General features: G+C 41.7%; 1 protein-coding gene across 1 annotated transcript; it reads left to right on the top strand.

The window, feature by feature from the left end:
- Positions 1–4,249: 4,249 nt before the first annotated feature.
- Positions 4,250–16,096, top strand: LOC131810547 (monocarboxylate transporter 1-like). The gene is made up of 4 exons (XM_059138534.1): positions 4,250–4,262; positions 5,343–5,486; positions 13,144–14,010; positions 15,284–16,096. The coding sequence occupies exons 1-4, from the start codon at positions 4,250–4,252 to the stop codon at positions 15,490–15,492; spliced, it is 1,233 nt and encodes a 410-aa protein (XP_058994517.1). The 3' UTR covers positions 15,493–16,096.
- The last annotated feature ends 11,061 nt before the right edge of the window (positions 16,097–27,157 follow it).

Here is a 27,157-nt window from a genome sequence, read left to right as displayed (position 1 = left end):
ATCATTGTTGTTACTATAGTAATTGTTTTGGGGTGGCACAAACCAAACCCACAGAAAACAGTGAACTTAATTGATATGTGTCTTTTATGACTGCTCCACCAACCGGCGGTTCCCTCCACTCTCTCCCTCCTCAAGGCTCCTTATTCCCTGAGACACAGCAATATTACAATTAGGCCATATAATAACCCAACAAGGGTCTCTAAGTGTCCAAGCAAAAGGAAGATTCGAACATCTCTCACTTCAAATCAAAAGATAGACATGCTGAAGTTTAGTGAGGAAGTTCTGTTGAAAGTCATAATTGGCCAAAAGTTAGGCCTCTTATTCCAGACAGCTGAGTTGTGAACGAAGGGAAAGTTCTTGAAGGAAATCAAATGTGCTACTCCAGTGAATGGACAAATGATAAGAAAGCGAAACAGCCTTATTTCTGATATGGAGAAAGTTTCAATGATCTGGATAGGAGACCAAACCAGCCACAACATTCTCTTAAGCCAAAGCCTGACCCAGAGCAAGGCCCTACTCTTGTCAATTCCGTGAAGGCTGAGAGAGGTGAGGAAGCTGCAGAAGGAAAGCTGGAAGCTCGCAGAGTTTGGTTCATGAGGTTGAAGGAAAGAAGCCGTCTCCATAACAGAAAAGCGCAAGGCGAAGCAGCAGGTGCTGATGTAGAAGCTGCAGCAAGTTCTCCAGAAGATCCAGCTCAGATCATGAATGAAGGTGCAAAAACCAGATTGTCAGTGCAGGCAAAACAGCATCCTCCTGGAAGATACTATCTAGGTCTTTCATCACTAGAGGGAAGAAGTCAGTGCCTGGCTTCCAAGCCTCAAGGGAAAGGCTGACTCTCTGGATAGGGACTAATGCAGCTGGTGACTTTGAGGAAGCCAGTGCTCATTTGCCCTTCTGAAAACCCTGGGGCCCTGAAGAACTCTGCTAAATCTCTTCCGCCTGTGCTCTGTAAATGGAACAACAAAGCCTGGACGGCAGCACATCTGCTTACACCATGGTTTACTGAGTATTTTAAGTCCACTGTTGAGACCTATTGCTCATTAAAAAAAAGAGAGAGAGAGAGAGATTCCTTTTAAAATATTACTCTCATTCACAATACACCTTGTCACCATAGAGTTCTGATGGAAATGTACTATGAGATTAATATCATTTTCATGCCTGCTAACAAGCATCCATTCTCCAGCGCATAGATCAAGGAGTCATTTAGACTTTCGACGGTCATCATTTAAAACATACATTTCATAAAGTGATTGCTGCCATAAATAGTGATTCCTCTGATGGATCTAGGCAAAGTAAATTTAAAAACTCTGCAAAGGATTCACCATTCTATTTTTTTTTATTTTTTAGTGGGGGGAGCACATGCATGAGTGGGGGGAAGGGCAGACAAAGAGGGAGAGGGAGAGGATCTCAAGCAGACTCCTAGCTGAGCGCAGAGTCCAACACAGAGTCCCAGGACCCTGGGATCATGACCTGAGCCGAAGGCAGACACTTAACCGATTGAGCTGCCCAGGCACCCCAGGATTCACTACTCTAGATGCCACTAAGAACATCTGTGATTCATGAGAAGAGGTCACAGTATCAACATTAAAAGGAGTTTGGAGAAAGTTAAATCCAGCCCTCATGGATGACTTTGAGGGGTTCAAGACTTCAGTGGAGGAAGTAGCAGATGTGGTGGGAATAGCAAGTTCCCATGTGAAGACTGTTGAAATGACAACGGAGGATTTAGAATAAGACATGAACTTCCCTGACCCAGCCCAGCAGGGTTTGGGAGCGTTCCTCTAGTTTTGAAAGAATTCCCATTGCAGGTCAAATGCTATCAAACAGCATCACATGCTGCAAATTGTTCATGAAAGGAAGAGTCAACCAATGTGGCAAACTTCACTCTCGCCTTCCACGAAGATGTTTCTGCAGCCACCGCAGCCTTCAGCAACCACCCCCCTGCTCGTCAGCAGCCATCAGACTCCAGGCGAGACCCTCCACCAGCAAAATGATTGTGCTAACCGAAAACCCAGATGATGGTTAGCAATTTTCTAACAATGAAGGTTTTTTTAAAAAAAGATTTTATTTATTCGACAGAGAGAGATCACAAGTAGGCAGAGAGGCAGGCAGAGAGAGAGGGGGAAGCAGGTTCCCTGCTGAGCAGAGAGCCTGATGTGGGGCTGGATCCCAGGACCCTGGGATCATGACCTGAGCTGAAGGCAGAGGCTTTAACCCACTGAGCCACACAGGCGTCCCTGAAGTTTTGTTTTTGTTTTGTTTTTTTAAGATTTTGTATCTATTTGTCAGAGAGAGAGAAAGAGCAAGTGAGCACAGGCAGGGAGAGTAGAGGGAGAGGGAGAAAACCAGGCTCCCCGCTAAGCTGAGAGCCTTTCGTGAGACTTGATCCCAGGGCCCTGGCATCATGACCTGAGCCCAAGACAGGTGTTTAACCGACTGAGTCACCCAGGTGTCCCAACAATTAAGTTTTTTTTTTTTTTTGACAATGAAGTATTTTTGAGTTAAGATATATACATTGTCTTTTTAGCATAATGGAATTGCACACTTAATAGACACTATAGTGTAAACACAACTTGTATATGCACAATTTTTGAAACCAAATTTTTGAAACCAAATTTTTTGAAAATTCTTGAAACCAGAATTTATTTAACTTGCTTTATTGCAATATTTGCTTTATTTCAGTGGTCTGGAACTGAACCTGCAATATCTCTGAGGTATGCCTGTATATACAGAACTCTTACCACCGAATGGTTAAAAAAAATCTAATAGAAAAAATAGGTAAAGAATTTGAATAGCCATTTCTCCAAAGACATTTGGAGAAACTCATCTCCAAAGACAAAGAAAGAAGATGTTTCTCCAAAGACCTATAAAAAGTCAAAATTATGATGAGTTACTACTTCACACACATTAGGATGGTTAAAAGTCATAAGGAGACATCACAGATGTTGGTGATGATGTTGAAAAATTGGAACCTTCTTACATTGCTGGTGGAACTGTAAAGTGGTGCAGCCACTTTGCAAAAGTTTGGCAGTTTCTCAAAATGTTAGGCAGAATTACCAACTGACCTAGCATTTCTACTAAGTGTTCACCCAAAAGAATCAAAAAGTTGTCCACACAAAAGCCTGCACACAAAATTTCATAGTAGCATTATTTATAATAGCCCCAAAGCTGAAAGAACTTTTTTTTTTGAAGATTTTATTTATTTATTTGACAGAAACAGAGCGATCACAAGTAGGCAGAGAGGCAGGCAGAGAGAGGGGGAAGCAGGCTCCCTGCTGAGCAGAGAGCCTGATGCGGGCCTCGATCCCAGGACCCTGAGATCATGACCCAAGCCAAAGGCAGAGACTTAACCCACTGAGCCCACCCAGGCGCCCCAGAAAGAACTTTTCTTTTGAAAATTGCTATATATCTAGTGAGTTATGGGATATTAGTAGGGCCTTCCTGAAATTTTTAAGCCTATGAATTCTAGAGAACAGAAAAATCAGATGAGTATGGCAGAATATATTTTGGGAAAGGAGAGAAATTATAAAGGAAGTACCTAGATGTGAAGCTTTTTTAGTGTGTGCATTGTGAATTTTGCACACAGATAAGTGAATTACTTAAATTACTGACATCTATTATTAGAACAGGTATAGTATAATATAATATAATAATTATATATTATTAGTATATAATAATAATTATTGATATTAATAGTTATTAATATATTATTATAAGTTTGAAGAAGCAGTATATTTATTGCAAAGGATTGAAAAGGATTTTGGTGAAAAAAAAAAGGATTTTGGTGTATGATTCAAGTAGTGGTGAGTTTTCAATTTTAAGCCTATGCAACTTTAAGCTTATGCAAAGAAATGACTCTTGGATTTTTTTTTTTACTGTGTTCACAGAGTGCAGGTAACATTGAAAATAATTCCAGTTATTTATAACGTAAGTGCAAGGGATTTTATGGAAGTGCTTTATATTGACCTACTTATTATGTACTATTTTAATTTCATATCCTTTAGCTATTTGGATTTGAACTGCATTTCGGAATTCCTCGTTACTTCCAATGTCACCATCAAATGAAGGTCCAGTTAGACCCAGCCCCCCAGATGGAGGCTGGGGGTGGGCAGTGATTGTTGGAGCATTTGTATCCATCGGCTTCTCTTGTGCATTTGGCAAATCTATTTCTGTCTTTTACAAAGAAATTGAAGAAATATTTAATGCCAGCACCAGCGAAGTGTCATGGATCTCTTCTATTATGTTTGCTGTCATGTATGCTGGCGGTAAGTACCCAAAAGACCTGTTCTTTTAATTTTCAATAGACCAACAAAAGCTCCATAGTGAATGGTTTTTGTTCTTGATGGCTTTACGTGTAGGATATTTAACACGTTAGTTTTTGAAACTATGTAGCTGGAGTCATATTTTTCATTCCCCTTAATGATAAAGGCGCTGTTTAAGTCAGTTATATTGCAAAACAAATATCATTATAAAGGAGAACTTTCTTTAAAAATGGTTTTGTGTTGGTTGCTGGTATATGGAAAGTCAGTTGATACTTGTGCTTTAATTATATATCCCTGCTAACCTCTATTACTTCTAATAGTTTATTGGTAGATTTTTTTTTTTCAAAAATTTAAGATAGACAAACTTATCCTTAGCAAATACTGATAGTTTGGTTTCTTCCTTCCCTCACACCCTTCTTGCCCCCTGTCTTACCGCACTGCCTCGGACCTCCCGTATAATGCTGAAGAAAAGTGGTGATGGTAGGCATTCTTGTTTTGTGGTTCTGTTTTGGTTTTGTCATTTTCTATGAGAAACAAAGCCCATTTCAGCTAATTTGAAAATGTACGCTAAAATCCGAAGTTTGATCGGATTTGCTCATACATTGCTTCATGTTCACGTGCATTTGCTTCAGGTGACCACCCAAAAAATGAAAAACAGAGCAAACTTGCTACATATATGTTGATAATATCCTAAATATGTAGGCTACATGGATTCAGGACACATCTACATGAAGAATCCTGTCAACACTTGCAATCAGGGTATCTGCAGCCTCATCTGCCTTGAAGGAAATCGGTTCAGGTCTTTCATCCTTCAGTTAAAATCCATCCAGTAGGTTCTAGGTACACAGAAGACATATGTTGTACTTTGTACAATCGATGCTATATTTTTCCCATTACACAAACCTGTGGCTCTGAAATAAAATAGCAAGCAATATTTCTAACCGCTGTCTTCTGTTTTACGTTTGTTTTAAGGGTGGGATGTTTACGCCTTGGCATCCTTTCTTGTCAGTAATGCCTTGTGCAGGTGTGGATGTGAGGGGTGGACTTCTCCTCTCTGCTCCTAAATTTCTGGTTCTCTCCTAGGTCCGATCAGCAGTATCCTGGTGAACAGGTATGGCAGTCGCCCAGTCATGATTGTTGGTGGCTGCTTGTCGGGTTGTGGCTTGATTGCGGCTTCGTTCTCCAGCACTGTACAGGAACTTTACTTGTATGTTGGATTCATTGGAGGTGAGTTGCTACTGATGTATTTTCAAGCATTAATTTTTATGTGGACTCTTTGTAGCATTCGCCTGCTAATTCTTTTGAAAAATGAAAATTCTTTGCCAGAAAAATTATTGGGTCACTATTTTTAAAGAGCTATATGTATGTTAATTTCATAGTATCAGAGAAACATGTCTTTATTTTTTTAAAAAGGTTTTATTTATTTATTTGAGAGAGAGAGAGAGAATAGGAGAAGGGAGCTGAGGGAGAAGCAGACTCCCTGCTGAGCAAAGAGACCCAACAGAGTGTTCAATCTCAGGACCCCCAGATCATGACCTGAGCCAAAGGCAGAGGTTTAACCAACTGAGCCACCTAGGTGCCCTCAGAGAAACATGTCTTTAAAGAAAGTTCTGGCACGTTGGGGTGGTTATCTTTTATTAAATTATTTTTATTAACATAAAATATATTGTTTCAGAGGTACAGGTCTGAGTCATCAGGCTCACACACTTCACAGCACTCACCATAGCACATACCCTCCCCAGTGTCCATAACCCATCCACCCTATCCCTCCCCGCCACAGCCCCCAACAACCCTCAGTTGGTTTTGTGAGATTAAGAGTCTCTTATGTTTGTCTCCCTCCCAATCCCATCTGGTTTCATTTTTTCCTTCCTTATGGGCTGGTTATTTTTCATTGAAAGAGAAAATTTTTTTCTTTGTTCCTTTTTAAAATTTTATGTATTTATTTTATTATAAAAAAAGATTTTATTTTTTATTTTATTTTATTTATTATTTTATTATTTATTTGACACAGCAAGAGAGAGCACAGAAGGGGAGCAGGCAGAGGGAGAGCGAGAAGTAGGCTCACCCTGTGCGGGGAGCCTGCTGAGGGCTTGATGTGGGGTTCGATCCCAGGACCCTGGGATCATGACCTGAGCCAAAGGCAGATGCTTAAGGACTGAGGCACCCAGGTGCCCCTATTTATTTATGCATTTTATCTTAAGAAATATAGTGACCAATCTGGAACACTGAAAAGAGCTAAAATAAAATAAAGTAAAATTAAAAAAACAAAACAAAACAAAACATAGTGACCATAAGTGAAGTGTGTGTGGCAAGTCGTTGAAATGGTAGTCATCAGCTATTCCCACTCATTATCCTTCTATCCAAAAAGAAATTGTGGGGTGCCTGGGTACCTCAGTCAATAGGTGTCTGCCTTCAGCTCAGGTCATGATTCCAGGGTCCTGGGATGGAGCCCCCAGTTGGGAAGCCTGTTCTCCCTCTACCACTCCCCCTGCTTATGTTCACTCTCTCACTGTGTCTCTCTCCGTTAAAAAAATAAAAACTAGAGGAGGAGTCAAGATGGTGGAGAAGTAGCAGGCTGAGACTACTTCAGGGTCTGTCCAACAAGAAGATCTAACAATTTTAAATATCTATGCCCCTAACGTGGGAGCAGCCAACTATATAAACCAATTAATAACAAAATCAAAGAAACGCATCAACAATAATACAATAATAGTAGGGGACTTTGACACTCCCCTTACTGAAATGGATAGGTCATCCAAACAAAATAACAACAAGGAAATAAAGACCTTAAATGACACACTGGACCAGATGGACATCACAGGATATTCAGAACATTCCATCCCAAAGCAACAGAATACACATTCTTCTCTAGTGCACATGGAACATTCTCCAGAATAGATCACATCATGGGTCATAAATCAGGTCTCAACCAGTATCAAAAGATTGGGATCATTCCCTGCATATTTTCAGACCACAATGCTCAGAAGCTAGAACTCAATCACAAGAGGAAATTTGGAAAGAACCCAAATACATGGAGACTAAACAGCATCCTTCTTTTTTTTTTTTTTTTTTTTTTAAAGATTTTATTTATTTATTTGACAGACAGAGATCACAAGTAGGCAGAGAGGCAGGCAGATAGAGAGTGAGAGAAGGAAGCAGGCTCCCTGCTGAGCAGAGAGCCCGATGTGGGACTCGATCCCAGGACCCTGAGATCATGACCTGAGCCGAAGGCAGCGGCTTAACCCACTGAGCCACCCAGGTGCCCTAAACAGCATCCTTCTAAAGAATGAATGGGTCAACCAGGAAATTAAAGAAGAATTGAAAAAATTCATGGAAACATGATAATAAAAACACAACGGTTCAAAATTTGTGGGACACAGCAAAGGCAGTCCTGAGAGGAAAATATATAGCGGTACAAGCCTTTCTCTAGAAACAAGAAAGTTCTCAAATACACAACCTAACCCTACACCTAAAGGAGTTGGAGAAAGAATAAGAAAGAAACCCTAAACCCAGCAGGAGAAGAGAAATCATAAAGATCAGAGCAGAAATCAATGAAATAGAAACTGAATGAACAATAGAACAAATGAACAAAACTAGGAGCTGGTTCTTTGAGAGAATTTATAAGATTGATAAACCCCTAGCCAGACTTATCAAAAAGAAAAGAAAGGACCCAAATAAATAAAATCATAAATGAAAGAGGAGAAATCACAACCAACACCAAAGAAATACAAACAATTATAAGAACATACTATGAGCACCTCTACACCAACAAATTTGACAATCTGGGAGAAATGGATGCATTCCTAGAGACATATAAACTACCAGAACTGAACCAGGAAGAAATAGAAAACCTGACCAGACCCATAACCAGTAAGGAGATTGAAACAGTCATCAAAAATCTCCAAACAAACAAAAGCCCAGGGCCAGATGGCTTCCCAGGGGAATTCTATGAAACATTTAAAGAAGAACTAATTCCTATTCTTTTAAAACTGTTCCAAAAAATAGAAATGGAAGGAAAACTTCCAAACTCATTTTATAAGGCCAGCATCACCTTGATCCCAAAACCAGACAAGGATTCCATCAAAAAAGAGAATTACAGACCAATATCCTTGATGAACACAGATGCCAAAATTCTCACCAAAATACTAGCCAATAGGATTCAACAGTACGTTAAAAGGATCATTCACCATGACCAAGTGGGATTTATTCCAAGGTTGCAAGGTTGGTTCAACATCTGCAAGTCAATCAATGTGATACAACACATTAATAAAAGAAAGAACAAGAACCTTATGATACTCTCAATGTGCTGAAAAAGCATTTGACAAAGTACAGCACCCCTTCCTGATCAAAACTCTTCAAAGTGTAGGGATAGAGGGAACATACCTCAATATCATCAAAGCCATCTATGAAAAACCCACCGCAAATATCATTCTCAATGGAGAAAAACTGAAAGCTTTTCCACTAAGGTCAGGAACACGGCAGGGATGTCCATTATCACCACTGCTATTCAACATAGTACTAGAAGTCCTAGCCTCAGCAATCAGACAACAAAAAGAAATTAAAGGCATCCAAATCAGCAAAGAAGAAGTCAAACTATCACTCTTTGCAGATGATATGATACTATATGTCTAAAACCCAAAAGAATCCACTCCAAAACTGGTAGAACTTGTACAGGAATTTAGTAAAGTGTCAGGATATAAAATCAATGCACAGAAATCAGTTGCAATTCTCTACACCAACAACAAGACAGAAGAAAGAGACATTGAGGAGCCAATCCCATTTACAATTGCACCCAAAACCATAAGATACCTAGGAATAAACCTAACCAAAGAGGCTAAGAATCTATACTCAGAAAACTAGAAAGTACTCATGAAAGAAATTGAGGAAGACACAAAGAAATGGAAAAATGTTCCATGCTCCTGGATTGGAAGAACAAATATTGTGAAAATGTCTATGCTACCTAAAGCAATCTACACATTTAATGCAATCCCTACCAAAACCCCACCCATTTTTTTCAAAGAAATGGAACAAATAATCCTAAAATTTATATGGAACCAGAAAAGACCTCAGATAGCCAAAGGAATATTGAAAAAGAAAGCCAAAGTTGGTGGCATCACAATTCCGGACTTCAAGCTCTATTACAAAGCTGTCATCATCAAGATAGTATGGTACTGGCACAAAAACAGACACATAGATCAATGGAATGGAATAGAGAGCCCAGAAATAGACCCTCAACTCTATGGTCAACTAATCTTTGACAAAGCAGGAAAGAATGTCTGATGGAAAAAAGAGAGCCTCTTCAGTAAATGGTGTTGGGAAAATTGGACAGCCACATGCAGAAAAATGAAACTGGACCATTTCCTTATACCTCACACAAAAATAGACTCAAAATGGATGAAGGACCTCAATGTGAGAAAGGAATCCATCAAAATCCTTGAGGAGAACACAGGCAGCAACCCTTTCGACCTCAGCCGCAGCAACATCTTCCTAGGAACACCGCCAAAGGCAAGGGAAGCAAGGGCAAAAATGAACTATTGGGATTTCATCAAGATCAAAAGCTTTTGCACAGCAAAGGAAACAGTTAACAAAACCAAAAGACAGCTGACAGAATGGGAGAAGTTATTTGCAAACAACATATCAGATAAAGGGCTAGTGTCCAAAATCTGTAAAGAACTTAGCAAACTCAACACCCAAAGAACAAATAATCCAATCAAAAAATGGGCAGAAGACATGAACAGACATTTCTGCAAAGAAGACATTCAGATGGCCAATGACACATGAAAAAGTGCTCCACATCACTCAGCATCAGGGAATTACAAATCAAAACCACAATGAGATATCACCTCACACCAGTCAGAATGGCTAAAATTGACAAGTCAGGAAATGACAGATGCTGGTGAGGATGCGGAGAAAGGGGAACACTCCTACACTGTTGGTGGGAGCTGGTGCATCTGCTCTGGAAAACAGCATGGAGGTTCCTCAGAAAGTTGAAAATAGAACTACCCTATGACCCAGCAATTGCATTACTGGGTATTTACCCTAAAGATACAAATGTAGTGATCCGAAGAGGCACGTGCACCCGAATTTTTATAGCAGCAATGTTCACAATAGCCAAACTATGGAAAGAACCTAGATGTCCATCAACAGATGAATGGATCAAGATGTGGTATATATACACAATGGAATACTATGCAGCCATCAAAAGAAATGAAATCTTGCCATTTGCGATGATGTGGATGAAACTAGAGGGTATCATGCTTAGTGAAATAAGTCAATTGGAGAAAGACAACTACCATATGATCTCCCTGATATGAGGAAGTGGAGATGCAACATGGGGGGTTAAGGGGGTAGGAGAAGAATAAATGAAACCGGATGGGATCAGGAGGGAGACAAACCATAAGTGACTCCTAATCCTACAAAACAAACTGAGGGTTGCTGGGGGGAGGGGTGTCGGGAAAGGGGGGTGGGGTTATGGACACTGGGGAGGGTATGTGCTATGGTGAGTGCTGTGAAGTGTGTAAACCTGGCGATTCACAGACCTGTACCCCTGGGGATAAAAATACATTATATGTTTATAAAAAATAAAAATAAATTAAAAATAAATAAAAATAAAAACCAAATCTTTAAAAAGAAAAAAATGTTTCAAATTAGAGTAAGAGAGGATGTCAGATACAAAGCAAGAATCTTTTGGTAGAGAAGCCATATACATTTTCAAGGGATTAAGGACACACATGAGAAAATCTCTTCTCCCCCTTTAATAACACTGGGAAATGAAACAGTTGAGGATAGAGAATATAGATCATCTATTGCCCTACAATTCAGAGAAAACCATTAATATATTGATGCTCATACATTTTTATGCATATACATATGCTTTTTTAGTGTAATGTTTGTAACCAGTTTTTTTGTTTTTGTTTTTGTTTTACTTACTAATACATTCTGTATATAGTCTCCTGTCTCAATGAACATAGTATAACAGCTACTATTTTTCCATTGGATAGGTGTGCCATAGTTTATTTCACCATCCTGTAATTGAAAGATTTTTAGGTTGTTTGTATTTTTCACTATTAATAAACCCTATTTGTATGATAGTGCTTCTCTGTATATCCTTGCAAACATGATAATTTCCTTAGGACAAATTTTAGAAATGGAATTACTAGGGGAAAAAGTTTTTAGTATGATTGGCCAAACAGTCTTTTAGAAAGGTTTTAATAATGTACAGTTCACCTGCAAGATCTGAGATGATGTTAGTAATAGGTATTTTCTTTTGGGATCTGTACTTTTACTACTTAATTAAAATTTTAAACATTTAAATATTGTAATTCATCTAGAGTATTTGAATAACATAAGGAAGGAACAAAACTTTCTTTGTTCCCTCTTGGTTATTCAGCCTATGGTTACTAACTCACTCAATAAATACTTGTCCCTACCATATGTCAGGGACTGTTCCAAGCTCCATGGGGATTGAGTCAACATGATAGATAAGATTCCTGCTCTGTAGTGGAGGGAAGCAGACAATAAACAGTCCAACAAGTAAATGAGTAAGTAAGAAAAATATCAGCTTGTGATAAGTACTTTGCAAAAACTTGAAACAGAATTTTGATGGAGAAGGATTGAATGGTCCCTAAAGGGAAGTCCTCTCAGGGTTGGTGGCCTTGAGTTGAGATCTGAATGATAAGTAGGAGCCAAGTTTGTGAAAATCTAGAGGAACAACTGTGCTGAGCATGTATGAGAATATGCTGAGATGTGGGTAGGAAGGTACGTAAAGGCCAGATCATGGTGCTTCCTAACCCAGAGTAAAATGCTATGGATGGCGGTCTTTAGAGAGACTGAATCGGTTGCATTCTAGCTGCAAACACTCCCTTCTGCCTACAAAGGGAGCAAGAATGGGAGACCACTTAGGAGGTTATGGGATACTTGTCTCAGCTCCATTGATCGCAAAATCTACTCTTTCCCTATTAAGTTAAACGTATCTTTTGGTCCTATTTCTGGACTTTTTCCCAATTTTATTGATCAGTTTTCCCATTTTTGATAAAGGTACAGTGTTCTCATCACTGTAGCTATAGCTATAGAAAACAGCTGTAGTTGTTACTGTTGGTCTCACCAATTATTAATACTTTTTTATTATTTCTAATGTATTTGTTCCATAAGTGGTATTTTTTTTTAAGATTTACCTATTTATTTTAAAGAGAGTGTGAGAGAGCAGGGGGAGGGGCAAAGGAAGAGGGAGAGAATCCCAAGCAGATGCCCCACTGAGTGCAGAGCTGGACATGGGCCTCGATCTAATGACCCTGAGATCCTGACTTGAGCCAAAATGAAGAGTTGGAAGCTTAACTGACGGAGCAACCGAGGTGTCACATCTCTGGGTGGTTTTGCAGGCATTGTACCTCATCTGAAAAATTGAATGCATTGACAGTTTCATAGAAATTATACTAAATTAATGGATTTACTAAGGTAGTGTGAGCATCTTCACAACGTTATGTTTACTGTCCTGAAATATTTTCTCTCTCCCGACCCCCTTTCTTCTTTTCCTGCCTCTGCCCCTCCTCTCTGTCTTGCTCTCTGAGTTTACAAGATTTATCTTCTCTCCTTTATGTTTTCAACTCCATAATCTTCAGGAAACCTAAAATTATGAAATTAAACAAAGGAGCCTACACTTATTATTCTTACTATTGCTAAAGCAAAAGGAATTATTTTAATGTTATAGTTTAAATCTAGTAATTACTGCATAAAGAAACTTTATGTCTGTATTAGATAACAGCCCACTTAATGATCGACCAGTTATAATGATGATTTTGACCTCTTGCCAGTTTGTCTAGTTGATTAATAACAAATATGTTTCTGACATTTACTATGGTATGTAATTCTTCCCCCATCCTCCCAGGTCTTGGGCTTGCCTTCAACTTGAATCCCGCTCTGACCATGATTGGCAAGTATTTCTACAAGAGGCGACCGTTGGCAAATGGACTGGCCATGGCTGGCAGCCCTGTGTTCCTCTCCACCCTGGCCCCCCTCAATCAGGCTTTCTTTGGTATCTTTGGCTGGAGAGGGAGCTTCCTAATTCTCGGGGGCCTCCTCCTAAACTGCTGTGTGGCTGGAGCCCTGATGCGACCAATAGGGCCCCCAGCGACAAGTGTGGGGAAAGACAGGTCCAAAGAACCCCATCAGGAACCTGGAAAATCTGATGTAGAAAAGGGCGCAGGTGATGCAAATACAGACTTTAATGGTGGAAACCCCAAAGAGGAGAAACAATCCGTTTTTCAAACAGTGAACAAAGTTATGGACTTATCCCTTTTTACCCACAGAGGCTTTCTACTGTACCTTTCTGGGAATGTGATCATGGCTTTTGGGATGGCTACTCCTTTAGTTTTTCTTAATAGTTATGCCAAGAGTCAACATTACTCTAGTGAGAAGTCTGCCTTCCTTCTTTCCATTCTGGCTTTTGTTGACATGGTAGCTAGACCTTCTATGGGACTTGTAGCCAACACCAAGTGGATAAGACCTCGAGTTCAGTATTTTTTTGCAGCTTCTATTGTTGCAAATGGAGTATGTCATTTGCTAGCGCCTTTATCCTCCAGCTACATTGGGTTTTGTGTCTATGTGGGCTTCCTCGGATTTGCATTTGGGTGGTTTAGTTCGGTGTTGTTTGAAACCCTGATGGACCTCGTCGGACCCCAGAGGTTCTCCAGTGCCGTGGGATTGGTGACCATTGTGGAATGCTGTCCTGTCCTCCTGGGGCCACCACTTTTAGGTATAGTATGCCCTATTCCCTCTTTGGTTCTATTAACATGAAGCAGGCAAAGGAGATGGAAGGGTGCTAGAAAGCCAAGATTAGTAAGCTGCCTGGTAGCAGAAGGTACTTCTGTTTCCTCTAGCCTCAGTGCTGGCACAGTGCTTGGCACAGCAGAACTGCTCCGATTCTTACGGAAGTGAATTACACTCAACCATCCACCTGAAAGGGGAGTCAAAAACAATTGCAAATTTAAACATTTGTTAAAATAACCTGTTCTCATAAAACTAACATGCTTATTATAGAAAAATATGTAACATATACTTCACCTTATAATACCTTGGTAATTTCATTTTAATTGTGGAATTTATCTTAGTCGTAATATTTTAAAAAATAACAATGTTGACCAGGTGAGGGTTCACAGTGTACCCGGGACTGTCTTAATCATTTCATACACTCCAGTCCCTACTTTATTATTGAAGAAACAGAGGCTTCTAAACGTGAAATAACTTGCCCAAGATCGCACAACTCTAAATGACCATGGAACTTGTTGGACGATTCTCTAAGAACACCAAAGTGTTTACAATTAAAAATTACTATTAATGCAAAATGCAAGAATCATTTAGACTTCCTCTGGATATGACTCATGCTTTTGAGATTATGCATTCTCAATAAGGAAGGATTCATAAAAGAAGATCCACTACTGACTTTTCTGAACTCCCCACCCTCATTCCTCCCTATATCCAATGAGAGTCCAAGTTCTATAAGTAAATTCCTATGTCTCTTTCTAATCAGCCCATTTTTCCGTCACACCACCCTATTCACAGCTCCTGTCTCCCATCTGGGCTGCTGCTTCCCATAGCCTCCTGGCTGGTCTACCCAGATCCACTCTATCCCACCTTCAATCTGTTTTCTACTCTGCAGACAAAATTTATCTGTGCAAATACAAACCTGATAGCCCAGCTGATTAGATCTCTCCAGTTGCTTCCCATTGTTCTCAGGGTGGAGATCAGATTCCCTCCCGTGGCCTGCAAGGCGTCCCCCAGCCTGGCCACCAATCTCTGCAGCCTCATTTCCTGTCACTCACCTTTTGTTCTCTCTGTTCCAGCAACCCCGCCCTTCCTCCTTCCCCCTCACCTCGCAGCTTCCTCCCACCTGCCTTTGCACTTGCTGTTCCCTGGCCCCAGCCTTCTCCCATGCTCTCCTCTTGGATAACTCCCATCCCCCTCTAGGTCTCTGCTTCATTTACACTTTCAGAGAAAGTTCCACATAACTTTGTTTTGGGTATCTTCAGGTCAACTCAATGACATCTACGGAGACTACAAATACACCTACTGGGCATGTGGTGTGATCCTTATTGTAGCAGGCGTCTATCTCTTCATTGGCATGGGCATCAATTACCGACTTATGGCGAAAGAGCAGAAAGCAGAGGAGCAGCAGAAAAAGGAAAGCAAAGAGGAGAAGCCAAAAGAAGTTATTCAAGCAAAAGAATCCGCAGAATAGAGAAGTCCATGAGGCCCCAAAGAGGAGAGACATCCCATTTGAATCATGGATAATGAGAGGAACTTTGGACCAAAATACTTGAAAAATACTACTGAATCATGTTCTATTAGGGCTGCTCAACATGGCCGGGGGTTATTTGTGTGGCTGTCCTCCAGATGATGGAGCACAAAGCTAGCTGAGGACAAAGCACAGGTGACACCGTGCAACCTCCCTGACCCCCACTGGTGGGTGCTACACATGGGACATTCCTCCAGGAAGCTCCCAACTGTCTCAATGTTAATGGCTGACTAGAGGGAAAAACAACCTGAAATCGACTATGTCAGGGCCTCCAGTATCTTGTAAGTCCTCCCTAGCATAGGAAAGTTCTTTTGAAAACCTCCCTTTCCCTTACCTCCCCCAGCTCCCAAGTATATAATCAACCACCCTACACAACCCCAGGGCAGGGTCCTGTCCCTGTGCTTTAATAAACCACCAGTTTGCAAGGGAGAGTCTCAAGATTTCTTTCTTGGTCATCGGCTCCGGACCTCATCCCACCAAACCTCACCTATATTCAAAGACTACATCAATACCAAAGTCCACTGATGGCATTTTTATTTCATGCCTTTCCAGCAGTCATAATGCATATGTCACATCCTTTGGGGTCAGAGGATTTACAAAAGATAACAGATGGAAATCGCTTCTATCTAAAGTCATGTTTATTAAAGTATACTTTACAAATAGGATGTCTCTTTTATTGATTTTTTTTTAAGAATTTTTTTAAGGTTTTCTTTATTCATTTAACAGAGAGGGAGAGTACAAGCAGGGAGAGCAGCAGGCAGAGTGGGAGGGAGAAGCAGGCTCCCTGCTGAGCCAGGAGCCGGATGTGGGACTAGATCCCAGGACTCTGGGATCACGATCTGAGCTGAAGGCAACTGCTTAATGAACTGAGCCACCCAGGTGTCCCAGGTTAATCTCTTTTATAAAGACTAAAGACTAAAGATGCATGGTATTTAGATCAGTAACTACCACCCCAATACAGAGCATTTCGAACAGCCAAAAGAATTCCCTCCTGCCCCTCCTGCAGCCAATTCCTTTCCTTTCCCTACAGCCCCTGGCAACCACTGATCTGATTTCCGTCCCCTATAGTTTTGCCTTTTCCAGAATGGAATAAGTGAAATCACAAGGCATGTAGCTGCCATAATAGGAAATATATATTTGGTCTTTGTCCCTAGTTCCTGATACCCAGTTCCTAAAACCCTTGGATTTCCAGAGCGATGAGCGTCTTCTGCATGCTAATCAGATGACTGGTGGCTAGAACCTCCTAGACAGCATCAAGAATAAGGCTGGTCTCCACAAAGACCAATGCATGATTAGAGGGTTGAAACTTCCAGCCCCTCCCCGTGACCTCTTGGGGTGTGAGGGTGCTGGAAGTTGAGTTCAATTACTAACAGCCAATGATTTAATCAATTGCATCTTGGTAATGAACCCTTCTAAACTTCAAGGCTTAGAGAGCTTCCTGGTTGGTGAATATATTGATGGGCTGGTGTTGGGAGGGTGGTGTGCTCAGGGCACGCAAGCTCCCGCCATGCCTCCCCACGTACCTCTTCCATTTGGCTGTTCTTGAGTCATATCCTTTAGAAATAAATCAATAAATGTAAGCAAAGTATTTCTCTGAGTTCTGTGAAATTCCTGGCAAGTTACAAACCTGAGAAAAGCGTGATGGGAACCCCCAGCTTCTAGCTAGTTAGTCAGAGGTACAGGTAGCGCCCCAGGACTCGTGGCTGGAATCTGAAGTAAGGACAGGCCCGTGGGACCGGATCTTTACAGCTGTGGAATCGGACGCTAATTCTAGGGACTTAGGGTTAACCCTGAATAGGAGTGCAGGACACCTGGTTTAGAGTTGAGAGTTGGAGAAGGGGTTTGTTGTCATGGAAAAAATTCAATGTCAGAAGAGTTGTAACAGAGTAACCTTCTGTATCTGGCTTCTTCTTCTTCTTCTTCTTTATTTATTTTTTTAAGATTTTGTTTATTTATTTGAGAGAGATAGTGAGAAAGAGCATGCTTTTTGATTCTTTAAGATTTGGATTCTGGGGCGCCTGGGTAGCTCAGTAGGTTGAGTGTCTACCCTCGGCTCAGGCCATGATCCCAGGGTCCTGGGATCGAGTGCCACGTCAGGCTTCCTATTCAGCCAGGAGTCTGCTTCTCCCTCTCCCTCTGCTGCTCCCCTTGCTTGTGCTTTCTCTCTCTCTCTCTCTGTCAAATTAACAAATAAGATCTAAATAAATAAATAAGAGTTGGTTTCTGGTGAAAGGGAGGGGAGTGTGACACTGAACTCAAGAGCATAAAACACAAATGGCCTCAAGTCACGAATTTGCTGGGACAGGACAGAAGCTGTGGTGTGCAGAAGGTCCACAGGACAGAAGCTGTGGTGTGCAGAAGGTCCACACCTTCCTGGAGACACTGCTCTTGGGGACAGCATTCCTGTAGTTCTCCTTCTGATCATTTTTCATCTTCAAGTGAATGTTGAACTCAGGAATCCTGAACATCACAGAGGCCACATAGTAAGGACCCACAGCTAACATCATCCTCAATGGGGAAAAATGGAGAGCTTTTCCTCTATGGTCAGGAGCAAGACAGGGATGTCCACTCTCACCATTAATATTTAACATAGTATTAGAAGTCTCAGCCTCAGTACTCAGATCACAAAAAGAAATAAGAGTCATTAAAATCATCAAAGAAGGAGTCAAACTTCCACCATTTGTAGATGACATGATATTCTATGTAGAAAAGCCAAAAGACTCCAATGAAAAGTTGCTAGAACTAATACATGAATTCAGCAAAGTCACAGGGAATAAAATCAGTGACAGAAATCTATTGCATTTCTATACACCAATAATAAAGAAGCAGAAAAAGAAATCAGTGAATCAATCCCATTTACAATTGCACCAAAAACAATAAGATACTTAGGAATAAGCCTAAGCAAAGAAGTAAAAGATCTGTACTCTGAAAACTATAGAACACTTATGAATGAAAGAAACTGAAGAGGACACAAAGAAATGGAAAAACATTCCATGCTCATGGATTAGAAGAACAAATACTTTTAAAATGTCTGTACTACCCAAAGCAATCTATACATTCAATGTAATCCCCATCAAAATACCACCAACAGGCACCCAGGTGGTTTAGTCGGTAGAATGTTAAGACTCCTGATCTCAGGAGTTTTGAATTCAAGCCCCACATTGGGTGTAGAGATTACTTAAAAATAAAATCTTTAAAAACAAAACAAAACAAAATAATACCACCAGCCTTTTTTGCAGAACAATCCTAAAATTTGTAGGGAACTACAAAAGACCCCCACATAGCCAAAGGCAATCCTGAAAAGGAAATGCAAAGCCAGAGGCATTACAATTCCAGACTTCAGGATCTATTACAAAGCTGTAGTCATCAAGACAGTATGGTGTTGGCACAAAAATAGACACACAGATCAATGGAACAGAATAGAAAATCCAGAAATTGACACACAACTATATATGGTCAACTAATCATCAACAACACAGGAAAGAATACCCAATGAAAAAAGATGATCTCTTCAACAAATGATTAAGGGTGAGTATCCAAAATATAAACTTATCAAACTCAACACCCCAAAAAACAATTAATCCTGTTAAGAAATTTGCAGAAGACATAAATAGACATTTTCCCAAAGATATCCAGTTGGCCAACAGACACATGAAAAGATGCTCAATATCAGTCATCATCAGGGAAATGCAAATCAAAACCATGAAGAGATACCACCTCACACCTGTCAGAATGGCTAAAATTAACAATACAGGAAACCACGGAGTTTGGCAAGGACTCAGAGAAAAAATCCTCTTATTATTCTGTTGGTGGGAATTCAGTCTGATGCAGCCACTCTGGAAAACAATATGGAGTTTTCTCAAACAGTTAAAAATAGAACTACCTTATGACCCAGCAATTGCACTACTAGGTATTTACCCAAAGGATACAAAAAATACAGATTTAAAGGGGTATGTGCACCCCAATGTTTATAGCGGCATTACTAACAATAGTCAAACTATGGGAAGAGCCCAAATGCTCATCGACTGAAGAATGAATAAAGAAGATGTGGTGTGTATATATACAATAGAATATTATTCATCCATCAAAAAGAATGAAATCTTGCCATTTTCAATGACATGGATGGAGCTAGGGGTATTATGCTCAGCAAAATAAGTCAAAGACAAATACCACATGATTTCACTTGTATGTGGAATTTAAGAAACATAACAGATGAGAACATGGGAAGGAAAAAAAGAAAAAGAGAGAAGCAAACCATAAGAGACTCTTTATGATAGAGTATAAACTAGAGTATAAACTGAAGTTTCATAGAGGGAGATGGGTAAGGAGATGGGCTAAAAGGGTGATGGGCATTGAGGAGGGCACTTGTTATGCTGAGCCCTGAGTGTTATAAGTAAGTGATGTATCACTGAATTCTACTCCTGAAACCAATATACCACTAAATGTTAACTAACTTAATTTAAATAAAAATTTGAAAAAAAATTTAAAAAATAAAAATTAAACTTTTGAGATGTGAAAAAAAAAAAAAAAACAACCCCAACATTTCTATACATTACTCCGTGCTCATCACAAGTACATTCCTTAATCCCCTTCACTTATATTACCCATGCTCCCACCCACTTCCACTCTGGTAACCCCCAGTTTGTTCTCTGTAGTTAAGAGTCTGGGGTTTTTTGGTCTCATTTTTTTCTTTGTTCATTTCTTTGCTTCTTAAATCCCACATGGGAGTGAAATCATATGGTATTTGTCTTTCTCTGACTAATTTATTTCACTTAGCATTATACCCTCTGGATCCGTCTATGCTGTTGCAAATGGCAAGATTTTATTCTTTTTATGGCTTAGTAATATTCCAGTGTGTGTGTGTGTGTGTGTGTGTGTGTGTGACCACATCTTCTTTGTATATTCATCTGTCAGTGGACACTTGGGTTTCTTCCATAATTTGGCTATTGTAAATAATGCTTCAATAAATATGGTGTGTATATCTTTCTGAATTGGTGTTTTCATATTCTTTGGGTAAGTACCCCATAGTAGAATTACTGGATCATATGATAATTCCATTTGTAATTTTTTGAAGAACCTTCATACTATTTTCCAAAATGGCTGTACCAGTTTGCATTCTCAACAAAAATGCAGGAGGGTTTCTTTTTCTCCAAATCCTTGCCAATACTTCTTTCTTGGGTTTCTGATTCAAGCCATTCTGATGGGTGTGAGGTGATATCTCATTGTGGTTTTGATTTGCATTTGCCTGATGATTAGTACTGTTTAATATCTTTTTTTTTTAACTTTTTATTAACATATAATGTATTATTAGCCCCAGGGGTACAGGTCTGTTAATCGCCAGGTTTGCACACTTCATAGCACTCACCATAGCACATACCTTCCCCAGTGTCCATAACCCCACCACCCTCTCCTTACCCCTTCACTCCCCAGCAACCCTCAGTTTGTTTTGTGAGATTGAACCTCTTATGGTTTGTCTCCCTCCCAATCCCCTCTTGTTTCATTTTCTTTCCTTACCCCCAACCCCACCATGTTGCCTCTCAACTTCCTTATATCAGGGAGATCATATGATAACTGTCTTTCTCTGATTGACTTATTTCACGCAGCATAATACCATCTTGTTCCATCCACATCGTCGCAAATGGCAAGATTTCATTTCTTTTGATGGCTGCATAGTATGTTGAATATCTTTTAATGTGTCTGTTGGCCATCTGCATGTCTTCTTTGGGGAAATGTCTGTTCATGTTTTCTTTTTTAAACTGGATTCTTTGGGTTTTTTTGGTGTTGAGTTGATTAAGTTCTTCACATATTTTGGATACTAACCCTTTATCAGAAATATCGTTTGCAAATATCTTCTCCCATTCAGTAGGTTGTCTTTCTATTTCATTGACTGTTTCCTTTGCTGCACAGTAGCTTCTTATTTTGATATAAGTCCCAACAATTTGTTTTTGCTTTTGTTTCCCTTGCTCAGGAGATATACCTAGAAAAATGTTGCTATGGCCAATGTCAGAGAAATTACTGCCTGTGCTCTCTTCTAGGATTTTTATGGTTTCAGGTCTTGCATTTAGGTCTTTAATCCATTTTGAGTTTATTTTTGTGCATGGTTTAAGAAAGTGATACAGTTTCATTCTTTTCTGTGTGGTTCCTAACACCATTTGTTGAAGAGACTGTCTTTTTCCCATTGGATATTTTTGTCTTCTTTGTCAAAGATTAATGGACCATATAATTGTGGGTTTATTTCTGGGCTCTCTATTCTATTCCTACAAAGCCCTTTTACATACAGTTTATCAACCAGTCCACACCAAAACCCAGGAAGATAGGTATAATTAGAAACAGTGACTCCTCTAAGTGCACTGTGGTATCCTGGATTGGGTCCTGGAACTAAAACAGGACATTAATGGAAAAACTGATCTGTAGCTTAGTTACTACTAGGACTGTCCAATGTTTACTTCTTAGTTTTGACAAATAAACCAAGATAATTAAAGAGGTTAACATCAGAGGAAGCTGGGTGAAGGGTTCGTAGGAACTCTGTACTAATTTTTCTGTAAATCTAAAATTCCAAAATGAAAAGTAAAAAAAAAAAAGATCACAACATGGATCCTCTACCTGGGCCTTCATCCTAGCAGGTCCTCTACTATCTGGATGCTCAAAGCAAGAACATTAGAGCTCAGAGTCGAGGGTGGTAGATGGTGCTGGATGGAAGCTCTGAAGGGTGAATAATGGCCAAACCGATCATTTGGGTCCTACACCAAAAAGAGTAAGAAAGTTCCTGGTCCCCAAAGAATCCACAATCTGATTTATAATCCTTTTTCTTGGCATTGGAATTCATAACATGATTTCTTCACTTGTGGATTTCTTTTCCTAATATTCTTTGCTGTTTTAAGAATTAAGAGAGCTTGGGCACGTGGGTCGCTCAGTCGGTTGAGCAGCTGCCTTCAGCTCAGGTCATGATCCCAGGGTCCTGGGATCGAGTCTCGCATCGGGCTCCCAGCTCCACAGAGGGCCTGCTTCTCCCTCTCCCTCTGCCTGCCGCTCTGCCTACTTGTGCTCTCGATCTCTCTGTCAAATAAATAAATAAAAACTTAAAAAAAAAAATAAAAGGATCAAGAGAACTTGTATCTGTTGGGCTTACTCCGGCTGTGCCCCAGGAGCAAGTGGCCAGCAGCCATTAGAAGCCAGGGGTGGACATGGGCTGGGATTAAGTCATCTCACTTGGGGTACTAATAATCTATATGTGTGTAATGCAGAGAAATTCACCCTGGGTATTTCTCTCCTGTTGTCTTTTTTTTTTTTTCTCTGCCCTCCCTCCCCTACTTTTTCTTTTCTTTTCTTTTTTTTTTAAGAAAGAAAAGGGCCTGACTGCTTATCTGACTGTAACTCTGAATGCTTTTCACATTTGAGGCTGCAAAACATTTGGTAATACCTGTTGCCCCAGTCCTAGAACTGGGTAAATTCCAACATTATCTACTTTCTTGGATGCCAAGGATAAGCCCAAGCAAGGAATATGTGGGCCTGCAGGGGGTGGGGGTAGTTTTCTAAGCCAGAAGCTCTGGAATGCTCCTAAACTCCTTCTGGGGGTAGGCGTTCTTCTTATTTCTCTTCCCCAATACTCATAGGTCATTCTGCCTCATGTCATCATGTCCCCAATCCCCCCAAGCCCCCCTCAGCGCCTCCTCACCTGTTGCCCGGTCACAGCCCTGGGTCCGGTGCTCATGCTGCCTCATCAGGATTCTTGAACTGGCTTTCTAAGGACTCCTAGCCTTGGATCTCACTTTGTCACGCCCAACCCATCCTCAAAACTGCCACTGTCAAAGCCCAAGTATTAAAGGGTTAAAACAGGACTCATAGAAACACAGAATGCGCATGGGGTAAAGATGAACTCATCCATGAGGAAACTAGCAGAATGGTAAGTCCAGTTCAAAGGAAAATTCAAGAAGCTCCATTCAGTGAAAACCTGGGTGCTGAAATAAGGTTGCAAGCTTCCAGGTACAATAAAACCGATTGTTGCTTTCCCACATGTTCAGAGTCTTCACCCAGGGCCTTCATTCTTGGGTCTTTATCTGAGGCCTTGGGCTAAGGTCCTACTGGACACTTCTGCCCAATCATCTGTCTAGGGGAGGAGGGGAAATCATGAAGACACTTGCCCCCGCTCCTCAGTCCCCAGGTCTTTCCCCAACCAGCCCTTCCCTCTCATCCTTCCCAACTAAGCTGCTGGAGCCTTTTGTTTGGGACTCCCTCCACCGCAAGAGGACCCCCCAAGTCTGCACCGATCCACCTGACCCTCCAGAGAATGGAACAGGGGGAGTGGGTGCTTCCTCCCGGGTAGCCTCTGGATTTTAGCGCTACAGTAAGTGGTTACAGGATTAACTCTTCCATTTATGGCTGGTTGCTTTAATCAGCTACTCCAACACCTGACAGCTCGGCTCTTTGTCCTCCAGCTCAGCTGAACTCCCAATAGAGTTATATTTTTTACTGGACAAGAGATCGTCTTGTCATATTTTTTACTGGACAAGAGATTGCACCTCTGCAGGGCAAAAATACACGTGTGCACACATAACACCCCAGAGCTGGGGCCCTAAAAAATAGTAAATAGACAGCAAAGGTTGATTCTCCTAGATTCTAGAACCTAGAGAATGAAAATCTGTGGGTGGGTCCATTAGACAAGACTCCATCAGTAGGACTTTGAAAGGACACATAATTATCTCTTGCCCTATTCCTAAGTTGTAGCTGATTTTGTGTGACACTGCCAAGGTGAGGTCCTACCACAACACTGTCACATAATGGTGGCCAATCTCATGGGCATGGCAGGTGTGGCATCTGAACTTAGGCGCCAGCTTCTACCATATCTCCTACAAGTCCTGCTGTATCTGCAGCTCCCAGCCAAAGGAACCAGCTTCCCCGACTGGTCATCTGACCCAGCAAGAATGGTGGTCTTAACAGGTGGACGTGGGTTCTTCTCTGTCCTCTGGGGTCAGTGATTGTTCCGCCCCACATCTCCAGTTTTTCTTCCCAACTCCTGCCCCTGCAGGTCTGCAGTAGTCCCAGGCCCATGCACATGCAGAGACAACCACCTTCCACAAAATTCTTCATTATGCCACAATTACATAAGGTCTAACTTCTAGAATAAATCGTTTATGTCACATCATTCTTAGAGAATCTGTTCTCTGCAAAACCCTGGCTGATGAACTCCCCAACATTTTTCAGCAGCCCTTTTGGCTTCTTTCATCTTCTTGTAGCTAGAGTGCAACCATTGTTAAGAGAATGAGCCTCCAGGTCATGATGCCAGGGTCCTGGGATGGATCCCCGCATCGCATTGGGCTCTCTGCTCAGTGGGGAGCCTACTTCCCCCTCTCTCTCTCTGCCTGCCTCTCTGCCTACTTGTGATCTCTGTCGAATAAATAAATAAAATCTTTTTTTTAAAAAGAGAGAGAGAGAATGAGCCTCAATATTAAAATCCAGCTCAGGCTCTGCCCAGCTTTGGGTCTCCAGGCAAGTTATCAAATTTCTCGAAGTTTCCACCTCTGTAAAATCAGAACAATCATAGGACTCCCTTAGAAGGTTCTATGGGGATTAAATCAGGTTAATGGCAGTAAAATCCTTAGCACCATCTCTGACCTTGTATAAACACTCAGTAAATATTCACTGTTAGCATTACCTCTATAGAAACGGCATTTGTCACATTGCCTTGCTTTTCTGAAACGCCATCATCACACACACCAGACTGAACTTCTTGAGACAATGAGCAAAGAGATATCCCTCATGCTTAGAGGAGCTGGGGAGGCTTCCTGGAAGAGGTGACATTTTAGCTGGGTCCTGACTTACTGGAGTGGAATTAGGTAGACCAAGAGAAGAACAGTATTGCTTCTGGAAAATAAAAAACAGATGGCTGTGTAGAGACCATCAGGAGAACTAGCTAGCCTTTGAAATTGTATGGTCTTAATGCAGCTAGCATGTGTAAGCAGACTATGCATCAGGCTCTGGGCTAGGCAAGGAGGTCAGAATGCTAAATCGTTTTTCTGTATATTGGGGGCAATAAAAGGAAATCAGTGCTTACTACACAGTGTATGAGGAGCGTAGAAGTGCAGGGGCTGAACTTCAGGGACCAAGAATGAATCAAGGGCAGAGTGTTTCTAAGCTCAGGTCTGATGAGGCCAGAAAACAGGACATCTCTGCGGGCTTACGGGCTGCCTTGTAGAAGTGACTGGAGAAGCATCTGTGTTCTGGAGACAGAGCCCCCCCACCTCCGCTCTGCCCCTGCCTCCTCCCAGTTCCCTCCCTCTTACCCTTTCAGGGGAATGGGGGTTAGTAATGAGCAGGAAGTGAATGTCCTGAGCCCAACTCCCCTGGAATTAAGACCCTGATTATGGAAGAGGCCACCAGAGGCCAGAACAACACATCTAGAGGTATTGAGAAGAAAATGGGAGGCACCTGGGTGCCCCTGTTTGTTAAGTGTCTGCCTTCGGCTCAGGTCAAGATCCCGAGGGCCTGGGGGTCCTGGGATTGAGCCCCACGTGAGGCTCCTGGCTCAGCAGGGAGCCTGCTTCTCCCTCTCCTCCCCACTTGTGCTCTCTCTCTCTCTCTCTCAAATAATAAGCAAACAAATAAATAAAAATCTTAAAAACAGAACAAAACATTGGAAGCACCAATCATCTGCTTGGATTTCGTCTTCTCCCCGTCCCACAGCACTAGTCTTTCCTCCCCCTACCCACAGTTCTCCCAGACGCAAAAGAGAGAGACTGCTCAGTGTGCAAGGGCATTCCAGTCCACAAGGCTGATCCTTTCCTGCAAGAACTTATCTCTAGGTGAGCTGCCCATCAGGCTCCCAGGCTCCCTTCAACCCTGGGCCACCAACAAGGCCAAACCACTCTAGGTTCAGCAAGGCGCTGCCACCCAAGCAAGCCTCCTGCTCCATGGGCCTGGCGACACCCTCGCCACACCTTCTTCCTCTTTTGACTTTGCACCCATCACTGAAGTATTTCTCCACCAAACACTACTGGTCTGCTCCAACCATGAGAGGGGACCCATGGGGTCTCTCATAGAGCCTGGCTCTCTTAGCAGCCTCCCTGCACCGCACATCCCACAGGGTCTGCCCCGGCCTCTGGACAGCCCCCAGGACCCTGCCTCCCCTGAGTGGCCTTCTCAGGGGGGCAGACAACAGGAGCACCTGTCGGGACCCACCATGGCGGTCGCTGGGCCCCAGCCTGCAAGCCTATGCAGCCACCTTCCCCACCTGCCTCTCAACCCATTTCCACTGAGGCTAGGTTGTCTGGTGGCTCTGGGCTCACTGGCCATGTGGCTCTGGGAAGGTCACTTCACTCCTCTGTGCCTCTGTCCCCTCAGCCTTCAAAGAAGGATGACAAGGGTTGTATCAGCTCGAGGAGGTCCCTGCAGAAATCCCAGCACTCTGGGTATTTGCAGCAGAAAGTGATTTACACAAGGGCTTAGGTGCTTGGGGGGCTGTCCGGTTGGCTGGGTGGGGGAGGGAAGGCTGAGGCTAGAGAGGATCTGCTCCCCTGTGGCCTTGGGAGCTGGGGCATCTGGACGATAGGGGTGGGAGCCAGGGAGCGGGCAGCGCCTCGTTGGCTGCCTCCAGTGGTGTGGAACTGCGCCC

The sequence above is a fragment of the Mustela lutreola genome, chromosome 10 (genome assembly GCF_030435805.1).
Source record: "Mustela lutreola isolate mMusLut2 chromosome 10, mMusLut2.pri, whole genome shotgun sequence".
Taxonomy (NCBI): Eukaryota; Metazoa; Chordata; class Mammalia; order Carnivora; family Mustelidae; genus Mustela; species Mustela lutreola.
Note: the sequence above shows the minus strand (reverse complement) of the source record. Positions and strands in the feature narration are given on the sequence as shown.

Excerpts from the sequence above, each read along its gene's own strand:
- LOC131810547 (XM_059138534.1), top strand. Across the intron at positions 5,487-13,143 it reads GTATGTTGGATTCATTGGAG|GTCTTGGGCTTGCCTTCAAC; the intron begins GTGAGTTGCTAC and ends CCATCCTCCCAG. Across the intron at positions 14,011-15,283 it reads CCTGGGGCCACCACTTTTAG|GTCAACTCAATGACATCTAC; the intron begins GTATAGTATGCC and ends GGGTATCTTCAG.